This window comes from Coregonus lavaretus (assembly GCF_964263955.1).
Source record: "Coregonus lavaretus genome assembly, chromosome: 12".
In the NCBI taxonomy this organism is placed as follows: Eukaryota; Metazoa; Chordata; class Actinopteri; order Salmoniformes; family Salmonidae; genus Coregonus; species Coregonus lavaretus.
The window spans coordinates 53,101,943-53,120,460 of NC_139999.1; the positions used below are offsets into that span (position 1 = coordinate 53,101,943).

The 18,518-nt window shown below is 42.4% G+C and overlaps 1 protein-coding gene across 1 annotated transcript in view; it reads left to right on the forward strand.

Annotated features, from left to right (window-relative positions):
- Positions 1–2,767: 2,767 nt before the first annotated feature.
- LOC311138885 (protein-glutamine gamma-glutamyltransferase 2-like) overlaps positions 2,768–18,518 on the forward strand; it is a gene marked incomplete at both ends in the record, with an annotated part of 32,623 nt that continues 16,872 nt past the window's right edge. Inside the window, 4 exons of the mRNA XM_084173676.1 lie at positions 2,768–2,830; positions 3,038–3,068; positions 17,419–17,654; positions 18,276–18,386. Coding sequence (XP_084029802.1) covers positions 2,768–2,830; positions 3,038–3,068; positions 17,419–17,654; positions 18,276–18,386 — 441 coding nt within the window. The remainder of the gene's footprint in view (positions 2,831–3,037; positions 3,069–17,418; positions 17,655–18,275; positions 18,387–18,518) is intronic.

The following is an 18,518-nucleotide window of genomic DNA, read 5'->3' on the forward strand; positions in this document are numbered from 1 at the left end:
ACATCATTTTGCCACATCAGCAAAATCTTAGGGCCAAGTTTCCTACTTTTTGCAACGGTCAGCATTTCTAGACTGTTAAGATACTACAAAAGCTAAAATCACATTCCTATCTTCACGAAAATATTGTCTTCCTCCTTGTATTTTCTACCCAAGGTAAAGGATGTAAGCCTGATATACACAGTGTAAAAGCTCTTCAAGTCACAATGTTTTCATTATAACGCCTTTATACAATTTTTTATGACATTACCAAATAGACATACATTTTCCATATTCCATTTCTCATCATTCCCAACGTTTGGATGTTGAAATATATTGTCCCAATGTTCATTGTTGGATGTTGAAGATTTTGGGCGGCAAAAGTCTCTGAAACAAAATACATTCCTTTCACCATACTAGAGGGCCAGAGATAGGAGAATCTATCTCTAATTTATGGCAGTATTAAAGTGTCAAGACTGGCACAGTCCCCCTGTGGGTAAGAGGGTCTGGTTGTTGTCAGCCATTTGCCAAGCTGATATGACGCCTTTGATCCTCACCCAGGGAGAGTCATGACAACAGTTGATGTTGAGATGTGTCTGTTACTTGAACTATGTGAAGAATTTATTTGGGCTGCAATTTCTGAGGCTGGTAACTCTAATGAACTTATTCTCTGCAGTAGAGGTAACTCTGGGTCTTTCATTCCTGTGGCGGTCCTCATGAGAGCCAGTTTCATCATAGCGCTTCATGGTTTTTGCGACTGCAATTGAAGAAACTTTCAAAGTTCTTGAAATTTCCCGTATTGACTGACCTTCATGTCTTAAAGTAATGCTGGACTGTCATTTCTCTTTGCTTATTTGAGCTGTTCTTGCCATAATATGGACTTTGTCTTCTTCCAAATAGGGCTATCTTCTGTATACCCCCCCTACCTTGTCACAAAACAACTGATTGGCTCAAATGCATTAAGAAGGAAAGAAATTCCACAAATTAACTTTTAAGAAGGCACACCTGTCAATTGAAATGCATTCCAGGTGACTACCTTATGAAGCTGGTTGAGAGAATGCCAAGAGTGTGCAAAGCTGTCATCAAAGCAAAGGGTGGCTATTTGAAGAATCTCAAATATAAAATATATTTTGATTTGTTTAACACTGTTTTTGGTTACTACATGATTCCATGTGTTATTTCATAGTTTTGATGTCTTCACTATTATTCTGCAATGTAGAAAATTGTAAAAATAAAGAAAAACCCTTGAATGAGTAGGTATTCTGACACACTCTGATGTGTTTCACCTGTCTTTGTGATTGTCTCCACCCCCCTCCAGGTGTCGCCCATCTTCCCCATTATCCCCAGTGTATTTATACCTGTGTTCTCTGTTTGTCTGTTGCCAGTTAATTATGTTTGGTCAAGCCTACCTGCGTTTTTCCCCTTGCTCCTGTCTTTTTCAAGTTCCTGTTTTCTAGTTTTCCCGGTTTTGACCATTCTGCCTGCCCTGACCCTGAGCCTGCCTGCCGTTCTGTACCTTTTGGACTCTGATCTGGATTACTGACCTCTGCCTGCTCTTGACATGTCGTTTGCCTGCCCCCTGTTTTTGTAATAAACGTTTTTACTTCGACACTGTCTGCATCTGGTTCTTCTCCTGAAATGTGATAGTACGCACTGGCCATGACTGACCCAGCAGACTCGAACCAGCTCCGCAACGCCATCTCCTCCCAAGGAGCCACCATTGGAAGGCACGAGTAGTTGCTTCGTGGTCTCATGGACGGGTTCCAGACCTTGGCCGAACGCCATGACCGAGCGTTTAACACATTGCTGGAGCAATTCCGCGGGTTGTCTGTTAGGCAGCCTACCACAACGGTAACCTCCCAGCCCCTCAGTAATCTGGCTGTTAGCAGCTCGGCCTCCCCGGCCACCCCGGTTTCCCGAGAACCCCGTTTACCTTGGGAACCTGTCGGGAATTTTCACTCAGTGTTTGCTCATCTACGAGCTGCAGCCCTCCTCCTTCCCCTCGGACCGCTCTAGGATAGCGTACCTCATCACGCTGATGTCCGGGAGGGCTCTCGCCTGGGCCACGGCAGTGTGGGAACAACAGTCGGCCATATGCTTCAGTCTGGAGTTCATACAGGAGGTAAAGAGGTTTTCGATGCTCCATTATCCAGGAGTGAGGCTGCCCAGAAGTTACTCCAGCTTCGGGAAAGAATCCCGCAGTGTGGCAGACTATGCAATGGATTTCCGCACGTTGGCAGCTGAGTGTGCCTGGAACCCGTAAGTGCTGTTCGACACATTCCTGCACGGAGTATCGGAGGAAGTAAAGGACGAGTTTGCAGCCCAGGAACTACCGACGGATCTCGACTAGCTCATCGCCTTGACCATTCGGATCAATGGGCGACTACGGGAACGAAGGAAGGAGAGGAAGGTTTCTACATTACTTCCGAGGCATCCCGGAAGTCCCCGACGGCTCTGTTGCCGAGAGAACCCGAGGCTACCCGAGTTCCCCCGAGAGTCTCCGAAGTCTGCCGATTCAGCCATAGCAACTAGGCAGAGCTAGGCTGTCTCCAGCCGAAAGGCAATACAGGCTTCACATGAAGAGTTGCCTGTATTGAGGGACTACTGGTCATTTTGTGTCCACCTTTCCACTAAAAGACCAGGCTCACCGGTAGGAGCGAGTACTCTGGGGGGCCATACGGATAACTTTTCCTCTCCCCTTACTCGCACCCCCTTTCATGCCATCTTGCTGTGGTGGAACCAGTTGAAATCTCTTCGGGTACTCATCAACTCTGGGGCCGATGAGAGCTTTATGGGCGCTACCCTGGTGTCTGAGCTGGGCATCCCCACTCAGCCCCTCTCCATTCCCATGGACGTTAGATCGCTAGACTACATCACACAATTTATTATGGAAACCCCTTATTAGGAAGAGAGTATGTGTATGGTTGAGAAAAAGAAAGAGAGGAAGGAAGAGAGAGACAGTGTGAGAGGGAGTGAGAGAGAGAGAGAGATTATGTTCCTGACTACAATTGTATCATATTTGTTGCTCCTCTCCTCTCCCTCTGTTACTCTGTTCCTCTAGGTCAGTGAAAACGAAGGAAGTGGTGTGGAGAGTCAGGAATCAACAGCAAAGGGCAGGGAGGAAGAGGAGTTAGAGATGATTGGAGGGATAGAGATGTGGAGCGAGTAGTGGAGTGAGAGGAGAGTGGAGGGAGAGTAGAGGGAGAGAGGAAGGGAGAGTGAAGGAGAGGAGAGCGGAGGGAGAGAGGAAGAGGAGTGAAGAGGAGGAGAGGACGAAGCAGAGGGAGACGAGGACGCAGAGGGAGACAAGGAGGAAGAGCACACCTGAGAGGGGAGCCTACGTTTCCATGGCGTGTGTCTGCCCTAAGTCCCACCAGTCACCCTTGTACCACACAGCCTGGGCCTAAAGTGACAGTGGCAGGGGTTTTGGAGTTGTTTTTAAAAGTGGTAGGAATTTATATCTGTTCCAGAGCTTGTAATGGATTACAACAAGAAAATGTGCGGAGTTGACCATCTTTACCAACTGAGGAGCTATTGCAATGTTGGACGCACACGCAGAAAAATGTGGTTTTGGGGGATGCTCAACATTGCCATCATAAATGTGTACATTGTGTGGGGGACCCTGCAAAGGCCCCTTCCCAGAAACCGCAGGCGCTGTTCCCTGAAGGCATTCAAAATGCAGCTTGTGCATTCACTTTGTGATATGGCTACAGTGGCAGGAAGAGGGGAGCCAAGAGTGTGGCACCAGGGCGTGTGGACCGAGTTGTGACTCATTTGAAAGCAGGTGAAGTTAAGGGCACAAGAGAGGGTGTGTGGTATGCATCCGGAATGGACGCAGGGCAAAGAGTGGGAGATGTGTAGAAACCGCCTTTGGGTGCTCTACGTGTTCTGTGCCATTTCGATGGATGGGGCCGTGCTTCCAGAAGTTGAATGACATGTTGTAGGCTAAATGTAAACACTAAAGTGACAGTGTGAAATATTGTCTCTGAACAGTTGTTGTGTTATGTATCTTCTCTCTTTATCTGTCTCTGTCTAATACTTGTTAAATTCACTGAATTGTTGTCAAAGTAGGCTACTATTTCTACATTTTGTGTCAGGCCTGGTCTGTACTAAATCTTATTGAGAGAGGTTACCTACATTTTGAAATAGTCTCTGAATAGTTGTTTGCATTTTTACATTGTTACAGATATAAGAAACGTGGTCAATCAAATAGCCTATTTTGTGTGGGTTTTGAAATACTTTCTGAATATTGTCCTCTGGTCATATTTTGGATAATGTATTTATTTATATGTAAATAATATTTATAAGTAAAATATATTATACTTGGTACATTTTAAGGGAGTAATTTAGTCTAATTTACTACAATTTAAATACTCTAGTGTTTTTTGTTGTGTTGAGTGTTAATAGTTTTTTGATAAGGAGTGTCTTTACACAATGGAAGACTAAATGAATGTTATTCCTATTGACATGAATGTGGTGTCATATTAAAGAGGTTGTGCTCTTTAAAACTAAGTTAACTTGTAATTGTCATATGTTCTTTGTTTTTAAGCTATGTCTGTTTGTTTGAAATGTGTGAGAAAATGAGCTTTATCTTGAAAATTCTCAGTAATCTAAAGCAGCATTCTAGAACTGCAACTGCTCTTAAACACTAGTAAAACTAAATGCATGCTCTTGAACCGAACGCTGCTTGCACCCGCCCACCCGACTAGAATCACTACTCTCGACGGGTCTGACCTAGAGTATGTGGACATCTACAAATACCTAGGTGCCTGACTCACATTAAGCATCTCCAATCAAAAGTTAGATCTAGAATCGGCTTCCTATTTCGCAACAAAGCCTCCTTCACTCATGCTGCCAAACATGCCCTCGTAAAACTGACTATCCTACCGATCCTTGACTTCGGCGATGTCATTTACAAAATAGCCTCCAACACTCTACTCAGCAAATTGGATGTAGTCTATCACAGTGCCATCCGTTTTGTCACCAAAGCCCCATATACTACCCACCTGTACACAGCCCATCTGTAATTAGCCCACCCAACTACCTCATCCCCATATTGTTATTTATTTTGCTCATTTGCACCCCAGTATCTCTATTTGCACATCATCTTTTGCACATCTATCATTCCAGTGTTAATACGAAATTGTAACTATTTTGCACTATGGCCTATTTATTGCCTTACCTCCATAATGTACTAAATTCGCACACACTGTATATATATTTTCTGTTGTATTTTTGACTTTATGTTTTGTTTACCCCATATGTAACTCTGTGTTGTTGTTTTTATCGCACTGCTTTGCTTTATCTTGGCCAGGTCGCAGTTGTAAATGAGAACTTGTTCTCAACTGGCTTACCTGGTTAAATAAAGGTGAAGAAAAAAATAAAATAAATTAAAACAACTAATGGGGTCTAAAGGGTTAATGGCTGGAGAAAACTGAGGATACAGGGTTCCTTCCTAATTCAGTTGCCGGAGATGAAGGAAACCGCTCGGTATTTCAACATGAGGTCAATGGTGACTTTAAAACAATTACAGAGTTTAATGGCTGTGATAAGATAAAGCTGAGGATGGATCAACAACATTGTAGTTACTCCACAATATTAACCTTATTGACAGAGTGAAAAGAAGGAACCTTGTACAGAATACAAATATTCCAGAACGTGCATCCTGTTTGCAACAAGGAACTAAAGTAATCCTGCAAAAAATGTGGCAAAGCAATTTGCTTTTTGTTCTGAATACAACTTGTTATATTTGGGGCAAATCCAATACAACACATTACTGAGTCCCACTCTACATATTTTCAAGCATAGTGATTGCATCATGTTATGGGTATGCTTTTTTCAGGATAATCAGCAGGACAATAACCTAAAACACAAGGTCAAATTTACACTGGACTTGCTTACCAAGAAGACAGTGAATGTTCCTGAGTGGCTGAGTTACAGTTTTGACTTAAATCTACGGCAAGACCTGAAACTGGTTGTCTAGCAATGATCAACAACCAATTTCACAGAGCTTGAAGAATGTTGCACAATCCAGGTGTGGAAAGCTCTCAGAGACCTACCCAGAAAGACTCACAGCTGTAATCGCTGCGTCAAAGGTGCTTGTACAAAGTATTGACTCAGGGGTGTGAATACTTATGTAAATGAGATATTTCTGTATTTTCAATACATTTGCAAACATTTCTACAAACATGTTTTCACTTTGTCATTATGGGGTATTGTCTGTAGATGGGTATGAATACTTTCTGAAGGCACTGTATGTCAGTTTTAGAGTTCTTCATGGATGGCTTGGGCAGTTTGCTGGTTGCGAGCTGTAGTCATGCCAGCATCGGTCACCAACCCAAAAGGAAAAACGCATCGTACTGAGATCAACAAACAAAAAGCGACACAGAAGACAAACTTTCCCACCACTTCTTCAAGAACCACCTGAAATGTATCCATTATGGATAGTTAATGAAGACTTAAACCGGGTGTATCTACAGGAAGCAATGAGTATGACTGGAATAAACATGTCCAGAAACCAGTGTCTTCTTTTGACTGTTTAGTGAAAAAATTAAGGTTTTACGGAGTCACATTTAGACAGGCCAAAAACTGTGTTTCACCATAGATTCTTTGTCCTGTACTGATTTCTGATGTCACAGGAGTGATGCCACATGGAATAAACTAATGGAGCATTCTAACACTTTCTTTTATTTACAAAATTGAATGTTTTCTATATAAATATGCATTTATATTTACACTACCGTTCATAAGTTTGCGGTCTCTTCGAAATGTTCTTGTTTTCGAAAAGAAAAGCAATTTTTTTGTCCATTAAAATAACATCAAATTGATCAGAAATACAGTGTAGACATTGTTAATGTTGTAAATGGCTATTGTAGCTGGAAACTGCTGATTTTTAATGGAATATCTACATAGGCCCATTATCAGAGGCCCATTATCAGCAACAATCAGTCCTGTGTTCCAATGGCACGTTGTATTTGCTAATCCAAGTTTATCATTTCAAAAGGCTAATTAATCATTAGAAAACCCTTTTGCAATTATGTTAGCACAGCTGAAAACTGTAGTGCTGATTAAATAAGCAATAAATCTGGCCTTCTTGAGACTAGTTGAGTATCTGGAGCATCAGCAATTGTGGGTTTGATTACAGAATCAAAATGGCCAGAAAAAAAAGAACTTTCTTCTGAAACTCGTCAGTCTATTCTTGTTCTGAGAAATGAAGGCTATTCCATGTGAGAAATTGCCAAGAAACTGAAGATCTCGTACAACGCTGTGTACTACTCCCTTCACAGAACAGCGCAAACTGGCTCTAACCAGAATAGAAAGAGGAGTGGGAGGCCCCGGTGCACACCTGAGCAAGAGGACAAATACATTAGAGTGTCTAGTTTGAGAAACAGACGCCTCACAGGTCCTCAACTGGCATCTTCATTAAATAGTACCTGTAAAATACCTGTCTCAACGTCAACAGTGAAGAGGCAACTCCGGGATGCTCACCTTCTTGGCAGAGTTGCAAAGAAAAAGCCATATCTCAGACTGGCCAATAAAAAGAAAAGATTAAGATGGGCAAAAGAACACAGACACTGGACAGAGGACGATTGGAAAAAAGTGTAATGGACAGACGAACCGAAGTTTGAGTTGTTCGGATCACAAAGAAGAACATTTTTGAGATGCAGACAAAATGAAAAGATGCTGGAGGACTGCTTGATGCCATCTGTCAAGCATGGTGGAGGCAATGTGATGGTCTGGGGGTGCTTTGGCGGTGGTAAAGTGGGAAATTTGTACAGGGTAAAAGGGATCTTGAACAAGGAAGGCTATCACTCAATTTTGCAACGCCATGCCATACCCTGTGGATGGCGCTTGATTGGAGCCAAATTCCTCCTACAACAGGACAATGACCCAAAGCACAGCTCCAAACTATACAATAACTATTTAAGGAAGAAGCAGTCAGCTGGTATTCTGTCTATAATGGAGTGGCCAGCACAGTCACCGGATCTCAAACCTATTGAGCTGTTGTGGGAGCAGCTTGACCGTATGGTACGTAAGAAGTGCCCATCAAGCCAATCCAACTTGTGGGAGGTGCTTCAGGAAGCATGGGGTGAAATCTCTTCAGATTACCTCAACAAATTAACAACTAGAATGCCGAAGGTCTGCAAGGCGGTAATTGCTGCAAATGGAGGATTCTTTGATGAAAGCAAAGTCTGAAGGACACAATTATTATTTCTATTAAAATCATTATTTCTGACCTTGTCCATGACTACATTTCCTATGCATTTTGCTATATTTCCTATTCAAACTCATTTCATGTATGTTTTCAAGGAAAACAAGTACATTTCTAAGTGACCCCAAACCTTTGAACGGTAGTGTGTGTGTATATACAGTTGAAGTCGGAAGTTTACATACACTTAGGTTCGAGTCATTAAAACTCGTTTTTCCACCACTCCACAAATTTCTTGTTAACAAACTATCGTTTTGGCAAGTCGGTTAGGACATCTACTTTGTGCATGACACAAGTAATTTTTCCAACAATTGTTTACAGACAGATTATTTCACTTATAATTCACTGTATCACAATTCCAGTGGGTCAGAAGTTTACATACAGTAAGTTGACTGTGCCTTTAAACAGCTTGGAAAATTCCAGAAAACAATGTCATGGCTTTAGAAGCTTCTGATAGGCTAATTGACATAATCTGAGTCAATTGGAGGTGTACCTGTGGATGTATTTCAAGGCCTACCTTCAAACTCAGTGCCTCTTTGCTCGACATCATCGGAAAATCAAAAGAAATCAGCCAAGACCTCAGAAAAAATATTGTAGACCTCCACCAAGTCTGGTTCATCCTTGGGAGCAATTTCCAAATGCCTGAAGGTACCACGTTCATCTGTACAAACAATAGTACGCAAGTATAAACACCTATATCGACATAACCTGAAAGGCCGCTCAGCAAGGAAGAAGCCACTGCTCCAAAACCGCCATAAAAAAGCCAGACTACGGTTTGCAACTGCACATGGGGACAAAGATCATACTTTTTGGAGAAATGTCCTCTGGTCTGATTAAACAAAAATAGAACTGTTTGGCCATAATGACCATTGTTATGTTTAGAGTAAAAAGGGGGAGGCTTGCAAGCCGAAGAACACCATCCCAACCGTGAAGCACGGGGGTGGCAGCATCTCGCTGTGGGGGTGCTTTGCTGCATGAGGGACTGGTGCACTTCACAAAATAGATGGCATCATGAGGAAGGAAAATTATGTGGATATATTGAAGCAACATCTCAAGACATCAGTCAGGAAGTTAAAGCTTGGTCGCAAATGGGTCTTCCAAATGGACAATGACCCCACGCATACTTCCAGAGTTGTGGCAAAATGGCTTAAGGACAACAAAGTCAATGTATTGGAGTGGCCATCATGAAGCCCTGACCTCAATCCTATAGAACATTTGTGGGCAGAACTGAAAAAGTGTGTGCGAGCAAGGAGGCCTACAAACCTGACTCAGTTACACCAGCTCTGTCAGGAGGAATGGGCCAAAATTCACCCAACTTATTGTGGGAAGCTTGTGGAAGGCTACCCGAAACGTTTGACCCAAGTTAAACAATTTAAAGGCAATGCTACCAAATACTAATTGAGTTTATGTAAACCACTGGGAATGTGATGAAAGAAATAAAAGCTGAAATAAATCCTTCTGTCTACTATTATTCTGACATTTCACATTCTTAAAATAAAGTGGTGATCCTAATTGACCTAAGACAGGGAATCTTCTAAAGCCATGACATCATTTTCTGGAATTTTCCAAGCTGTTTAAAGGCACAGTCAACATATTGTATGTAAACTTCTGACCGACTGGAATTGTGATACTGTGAATTATAAGTGAAATAATCTGTCTGTAAACAATTGTTGGAAAATATACTTGTGTCATGCATAAAGTAGATGTCCTAACCGACTTGCCAAAATGATAGTTTGTTAACAAGAAATTTGTGGAGTGGTTGAAAAACAAGTTTTGATGACTCCAACCTAAGTGTATGTAAACATCCGACTTCAACTGTATACAACAAAATGTACAATGTGGATCCAGAGCATAGCACTTAAAAGTATTAATTAAAACACTTTCCAAAGTGGTCCTTAGATGGTAAAAACAAATAACACATGACAAAATTACAAACAAGATTCATTTATATTGACATCCTAAAAAGTGGCACATTTCCCTAACCTTAAACAACATTCATTCATTGCACATCATCATTGCACATCATCCCTAACCTAGGAAATAAGCAATTTATTGCACATTATCCCTTTCTTTCAAATAAATACAACCTGACCAGCAGTAGGGGACACAAGGGGGCAGTGGAGTGGTTTCTCTTAGACAACCTCGTCCAAATGAAAACCTTTGCCTGCTTTTTAAAGCTATTTCTTATTTTCCGTTGCTTGATCTCCAAGGGGTGGCTGTTCCATAGACAAATGCCTGTAAAGACAAAAGTGCTCCTCGCAGAACTGTTTACACTTGGGATTTCACAAGACAAAACACTAGCTCTGGTATTGTATCTGTGCTGGTTATATACATATCATTGTGTTGTTGTTTTTTAAACCCTGGGGCAGGATCATTTAATGTCAAACATAAAATTGAGTTTAAGTTGGTCAACTCTGGACGCTGTCGTGGAAATTCTAATGAAGTGAGAGAGACTGTCATTTCTTCAAACAATCATCTTTATTTGTTATCGATTAATTATTGCAATAATGAGGCTGGTCGACCCCACACTCTTGAGTGTTGGACCTAGAGCTCCGACATACAGAAAGAGACAGAGATCTTCTATAGTAGACCTATAAATGCTTAGTCATGGCTGGTTCCACCCCTCCCAGGCAGCTCAGGGCATTATAAGCTACCTTGTTTTCTTCTTGTGGCTATGTGTATTGGGTCATAGCACACAAACAAGTGATAACGTTAGTTCCGTTACTCATCTCTGTTCAAGCCAGCCTCTGTTCACCTCATATCTCCACACAGCTGTGCCCTTGAAATATATGAGAAGAACAGGATAGACTGAGACACTGTGGTCACTCTCAGGTTCTTTCTCTTGACCGTGTGATTAAGTTGAACAGAGGCAGAGTGGAAAAATACCAGCTTCTTCTTACAAGACCTCCAAACAGACAGTTGGAAATTTACAGGTTTAAGGCTCATACAGCACATGTGCATAACAAAAGTTGTAATTTTGCCACGACAACGCCAAAGGCAACAAGCCCATCTCCTGGAACTCCTGCACCCTTATGTGGGTCCTAGGAGGAACATTCACTATGTACCATTATTTTGCAACACATGCATTCTATTTTTCAGCTTTTTTAATAGCCACTATACCAGGCGGAGCAAGTGTAATCAAAGTGACACTGAATCAAGGTTGAGACGAGCAGTTTCTTAACTTTGACACTAGTGTTACGATATAGCATTTTCAGTTTGATTGCCATTTTAGAAAGGATTTTAGTAGCAATCAGATTTCCAGAAAGAGACTCATCCAGGGACACAGCAAGATAAGTTACGCTTGTCTTAGATTCAATGTCGTTGCCTACACAGTTCATCTACACTAAACAAAAATACAAACGCAACATGTAACGTGTTGGTCCCATGTTTCATGAGCTGAAATAAAATATCCCAGATATTTTCCATAAGCACAAAAACCTTATTTCTCTAAAGTTTTGTGCACACATTTGTTTACATCCCTTTTAGTGCACAATTGGCATGCTGACTGCATGAATGTTCACCAGAGCTGTTGCCAGATAATTTTATGTTAATTTCTCTACCATAAGCCACCTCCCATGTCATTTCTGAGAATTTGGCAGTACGTCCAACTGGTCTCACAACTGCAAATCCATGTGTATGGCATCGTGTATGGCGTTGTGTATGGCATCGTGTATGGCATCGTGTATGGCATCGTGTATGGCATCGTGTATGGCATCGTGTATGGCATCGTGTATGGCATCGTGTATGGCGTTGTGTGGGCGAGCGGCTTGCTGATGTCAACGTTGTGAACAGAGTATCCCATGGTGGCGGTGGGGTTATGGTATGTGCAGGCATAAGCTACGGACAACGAACACAATTTATTTTTATCGATGGCAATTTGAATGCACAGAGATACCATGACGAGATCCTGAGGCCCATTGTGAGGCCCATTTTTCTTTAAGGTATCTGTGACCAACAGATGCATATCTGTGCTCCCAGTCATGAAATCCATAGATTAGGGCCTAATGAATTTATTTAAATTGACTGATTTCCTTATAGGAACTGTAACTCAGTAAAATATTTGAAATTGTTGCATGTTGCGTTTTTATATTTGTGTTCAGTATATAACTTGTCAGCCAAACCAAATCAATTAAGTTTTTCCCAAATGTAGCAAGAATTTGTTGTCATTCAACCAATCTTTAACAGAATGCAATTCCTTACTCAAGCCATCCTCTATGTAAGCCGTATCCTTCCCTGATACCAGTAGGGCTAAGTTATCAGCATAAAGCAGGAGTTTGCACTTTACTGTAGCTGGCATATCATTGACAATATGTCAATGATATGCCAGCTACAGTAAAGCGCAAACTCCTGCTTTATGCTGATGACGTTACTACCCTGCATGAATCTGCAGGGAGCTAACCAACCAGGTTAAATGTTAGCTAGCTAACATTAGGCCATAGCTAGCCAAGCAAATGGCTCTTTCTGTCAAAATTAGAAACGCGTAATATCTGAAAATGTACAGTGGGGAAAAAAAGTATTTAGTCAGCCACCAATTGTGCAAGTTCTCCCACTTAAAAAGATGAGAGAGGCCTGTAATTTTCATCATAGGTACACGTCAACTATGACAGACAAAATGAGAATTTTTCTCTCCAGAAAATCACATTGTAGGATTTTTAATGAATTTATTTGCAAATTATGGTGGAAAATAAGTATTTGGTCAATAACAAAAGTTTCTCAATATTTTGTTATATACCCTTTGTTGGCAATGACACAGGTCAAACGTTTTCTGTAAGTCTTCACAAGGTTTTTACACACTGTTGCTGGTATTTTGGCCCATTCCTCCATGCAGATCTCCTCTAGAGCAGTGATGTTTTGGGGCTGTCGCTGGGCAACACGTACTTTCAACTCCCTCCAAAGATTTTCTATGGGGTTGAGATCTGGAGACTGGCTAGGCCACTCCAGGACCTTAAAATGCTTCTTATGAAGCCACTCCTTCGTTGCCCGGGCGGTGTGTTTGGGATCATTGTCATGCTGAAAGACCCAGCCACGTTTCATCTTCAATGCCCTTGCTGATGGAAGGAGGTTTTCACTCAAAATCTCACGATACATGGCCCCATTCATTCTTTCCTTTACACGGATCAGTCGTCTTGGTCGCTTTGCAGAAAAACAGCCCCAAAGCATGATGTTTCCACCCCCATGCTTCACAGTAGGTATGGTGTTCTTTGGATGCAACTCAGCATTCTTTGTCCTCCAAACACGACGAGTTGAGTTTTTACCAAAAAGTTCTATTTTGGTTTCATCTGACCATATGACATTCTACCAATCCTCTTCTGGATCATCCAAATGCACTCTAGCATACTTCAGACGGGCCTGGACATGTACTGGCTTAAGCAGGGGGACACGTCTGGCACTGCAGGATTTGAGTCCCTGGCGGCGTAGTGTGTTACTGATGGTAGGCTTTGTTACTTTTACAAAATCCTGCAACCTCTCTATTTATGGAAAAATTACACTGATTAATTTGTTAGTCATATCTCAGTTTACTCACTTACTTATGGCGATGCCTACCCCTGATGACTAGTTTTTCAAATCATATGAGCAAAACATATTTATCTTTATCTTGGACGCTAAGCCAGACAAGATAACGGCAATTCATATTCATTATCTATATAATGAATATGAATTGGGTGGGCTGAGATTACTAAATATTAAAGCACTAAACCTCTCACTAAAAGCTTCACTTATAAAAAAGTTTTACTTAAACGAAAAATGGTTCTCAAGTAGATTACTAAGAAATACCCATCCCTTGTTAAAAAATTGCATTTTGAACTTTATGCAGATTGAATAAGGTTTCATTTTCAATTAACCGAAAATGGGAAGTGGCAAAGTATCTCTCTTCCTCAAACAGGCAATACAGAGCTGGTTACAATTTCAATTTCTCTCAACCAGCTTCACCTGGAATGATTTTCCAACAGTCTTGAAGGAGTTTCCACATATGCTGAGCACTTGTTGGCTGCTTTTCCTTCGGTCGAACTCATCCCAAACCATCTCAATTTGGTTGAGGTCGGGGGATTGTGGAGGCCAGGTCATCTGATGCAGCACTCCATCACTCTCCTTCTTGGTAAAATTGCCCTTACATAGCCTGGAGGTGTGTTAGGTCATTGTCCTGTTGAAAAACAAATGATAGTCCCACTAAGCCCAAACCAGATGGGATGGCGTATCACTGCAGAATGCTTTGGTAGCCATGCTGGTTAAGTGTGTCTTGAATTATAAATAAATCACAGACAGTGTCACCAGCAAAGCCTCCCCACACCATAACACAGCGGTTGGAAATAAACATCTCCAATTTGGACTCCAGACCAACGGACAAGTCTCCTCTGAACAGTGTTGTGACGTGCCTTACATTATTGTGATGACTATTATTTATCGAATAATTACCTAATCATGTAACAATTAACTCATTATGAATTTGGGGCACCATGGGAAAAGTTGTTTAACGAGTTACCGTTTACCCAAATAACTCTAAAAATATCTAGATATCTCTTATCATTTAACAGTCATTTATTAATCATTTATCTCATATCAGTCTCATTCTGAAAGTCGTAGGTTCTTTAAGTCTGCACGAACCCGGGTCTTACTTATCATTCCGTACCACACAAATTGATTTAATTATTTATTTACTAACTAATTAAAATGATAACACAAGATACAAACACATACACGGTATAGGTAGGGATTACAAAACTTAATACAATGAAAACGGGTCCCTAGCGGACTAACACAATATGACACTTGTTACAAAAGATGACGAGATAAAGAGCGAGAGAGAGAAAAACACTTGGATACACATGGACCTACTCTAATAGTAATCCTAATATTTTGCCCAGAACTGCCGCCCTTTTGGTAATAAGTAATGCATGTATTTACGTGTTTGTCTTTGTCATCTCTGTTGGACCCAGGCCTTCGTGGAAAGGGTCGATTGGGCCTTCTCTTTTTGGATGGCCTTTTAGATGTAAGGCTCAGATGTAAGGCTCAGATTGTCCACAAGAGGTCACAATGTCCTTCTTCTTAGTCGTCTGTTTACTTTCACTCGTTCTGGAAGTGGTCTTCTGAGGATGGCTAATCAGCCGTGTCGATGATCCCCTGTGGGGTGATGAGAGCAGTGTAGTAGACGATGGCTTGAAGAGAGTAACAGGATGGTCCCACTTAAATTCACCTTCTTAGATACAGTACTCAGCCGTAACATTGATTGTTAGTGTAGGCAACTTTGTCGTCTTCACCTTGTGTTGATTTTCAGGGTCGGGACCAATATGGACAAAAGCTGCAGCTTGAGGTCCGTCTAGTCTGATCTGTTAATTCTTATCTCAATCTTTTATGCACTCTGGTAAAGAGGGGTGTTTCCGTCATACTGACACGCTCTCTGAGCTCCCTCAGGCGTGGCTAGTTACGAGGCAAAAGTATTATTATCACTCTGATTTTGTTAGAAAGCTAAAATCACATTCCTATCTTCACGAAAATATTGTCTTCCTCCTTGTATTTTCTACCCAAGGTAAAGGATGTAAGCCTGATATACACAGTGTAAAAGCTCTTCAAGTCACAATGTTTTCATTATAACGCCTTTATACAATTTTTTATGACATCACCAAATAGACATACATTTTCCATATTCCATTTCTCATCATTCCCAACATTTGGATGTTGAAATATATTGTCCCAATGTTCATTGTTGGATGTTGAAGATTTTGGGCGGCAAAAGTCTCTGAAACAAAATACATTCCTTTCACCATACTAGAGGGCCAGAGATAGGAGAATCTATCTCTAATTTATGGCAGTATTAAAGTGTCAAGACCGGCACAGCCCCCTGTGGGTAAGAGGGTCTGGTTGTTGTCGGCCATTTGCCAAGCTGATATGACGCCTTTGATCCTCACCCAGGGAGAGTCATGACAACAGTTGATGTTGAGATGTGTCTGTTACTTGAACTATGTGAAGAATTTATTTGGGCTGCAATTTCTGAGGCTGGTAACTCTAATGAACTTATTCTCTGCAGTAGAGGTAACTCTGGGTCTTCCATTCCTGTGGCGGTCCTCATGAGAGCCAGTTTCATCATAGCGCTTGATGGTTTTTGCGACTGCACTTGAAGACACTTTCAAAGTTCTTGAAATTTCCCGTATTGACTGACCTTCATGTCTTAAAGTAATGCTGGACTGTCATTTCTCTTTGCTTATTTGAGCTGTTCTTGCCATAATATGGACTTTGTCTTCTTCCAAATAGGGCTATCTTCTGTATATCCCCCCTACCTTGTCACAAAACAACTGATTGGCTCAAATGCATTAAGAAGGAAAGAAATTCCACAAATTAACTTTTAAGAAGGCACACCTGTCAATTGAAATGCATTCCAGGTGACTACCTTATGAAGCTGGTTGAGAGAATGCCAAGAGTGTGCAAAGCTGTCATCAAAGCAAAGGGTGGCTATTTGAAGAATCTCAAATATAAAATATATTTTGATTTGTTTAACACTGTTTTTGGTTACTACATGATTCCATGTGTTATTTCATAGTTTTGATGTCTTCACTATTATTCTGCAATGTAGAACATTGTAAAAATAAAGAAAAACCCTTGAATGAGTAGGTATTCTGACACACTCTGATGTGTTTCACCTGTCTTTGTGATTGTCTCCACCCCCCTCCAGGTGTCGCCCATCTTCCCCATTATCCCCAGTGTATTTATACCTGTGTTCTCTGTTTGTCTGTTGCCAGTTAATTATGTTTGGTCAAGACTACCTGCGTTTTTCCCCTTGCTCCTGTCTTTTTCAAGTTCCTGTTTTCTAGTTTTCCCGGTTTTGACCATTCTGCCTGCCCGGACCCTGAGCCTGCCTGCCGTTCTGTACCTTTTGGACTCTGATCTGGATTACTGACCTCTGCCTGCTCTTGACATGTCGTTTGCCTGCCCCCTGTTTTTGTAATAAACGTTTTTACTTCGACACTGTCTGCATCTGGTTCTTCTCCTGAAATGTGATAGTACGCACTGGCCATGACTGACCCAGCAGACTCGAACCAGCTCCGCAACGCCATCTCCTCCCAAGGAGCCACCATTGGAAGGCACGAGGAGTTGCTTCGTGGTCTCATGGAAGGGTTCCAGACCTTGGCCGAACGCCATGACCGAGCGTTTAACACATTGCTGGAGCAATTCCGCGGGTTGTCTGTTAGGCAGCCTACCACAACGGTAACCTCCCAGCCCCTCAGTAATCCGGCTGTTAGCAACTCGGCCTCCCCGGCCACCCCGGTTTCCCGAGAACCCCGTTTACCTTGGGAACCTGTCGGGAATTTTCACTCAGTGTTTGCTCATCTACGAGCTGCAGCCCTCCTCCTTCCCCTCGGACCGCTCTAGGATAGCTTACCTCATCACGCTGATGTCCGGGAGGGCTCTCACCTGGGCCACGGCAGTGTGGGAACAACAGTCGGCCATATGCTTCAGTCTGGAGTTCATACAGGAGGTAAAGAGGTTTTCGATGCTCCATTGTCCAGGAGTGAGGCTGCCCAGAAGTTACTCCAGCTTCGGGAAAGAATCCCGCAGTGTGGCAGACTATGCAATGGATTTCCGCACGTTGGCAGCTGAGTGTGCCTGGAACCCGTAAGTGCTGTTCGACACATTCCTGCACGGAGTATCGGAGGAAGTAAAGGACGAGTTTGCAGCCCAGGAACTACCGACGGATCTCGACTAGCTCATCGCCTTGACCATTCGGATCAATGGGCGACTACGGGAACGAAGGAAGGAGAGGAAGGTTTCTACATTACTTCCGAGGCATCCCGGAAGTCCCCGACGGCTCTGTTGCCGAGAGAACCCGAGGCTACCCGAGTTCCCCCGAGAGTCTCCGAAGTCTGCCGATTCAGCCATAGCAACTAGGCAGAGCTAGGCTGTCTCCAGCCGAAAGGCAATACAGGCTTCACATGAAGAGTTGCCTGTATTGAGGGACTACTGGTCATTTTGTGTCCACCTTTCCACTAAAAGACCAGGCTCACCGGTAGGAGCGAGTACTCTGGGGGGCCATACGGATAACTTTTCCTCTCCCCTTACTCGCACCCCCTTTCATGCCATCTTGCTGTGGTGGAACCAGTTGAAATCTCTTCGGGTACTCATCAACTCTGGGGCCGATGAGAGCTTTATGGGCGCTACCCTGGTGTCTGAGCTGGGCATCCCCACTCAGCCCCTCTCCATTCCCATGGACGTTAGATCGCTAGACTACATCACACAATTTATTATGGAAACCCCTTATTAGGAAGAGAGTATGTGTATGGTTGAGAAAAAGAAAGAGAGGAAGGAAGAGAGAGACAGTGTGAGAGGGAGTGAGAGAGAGAGA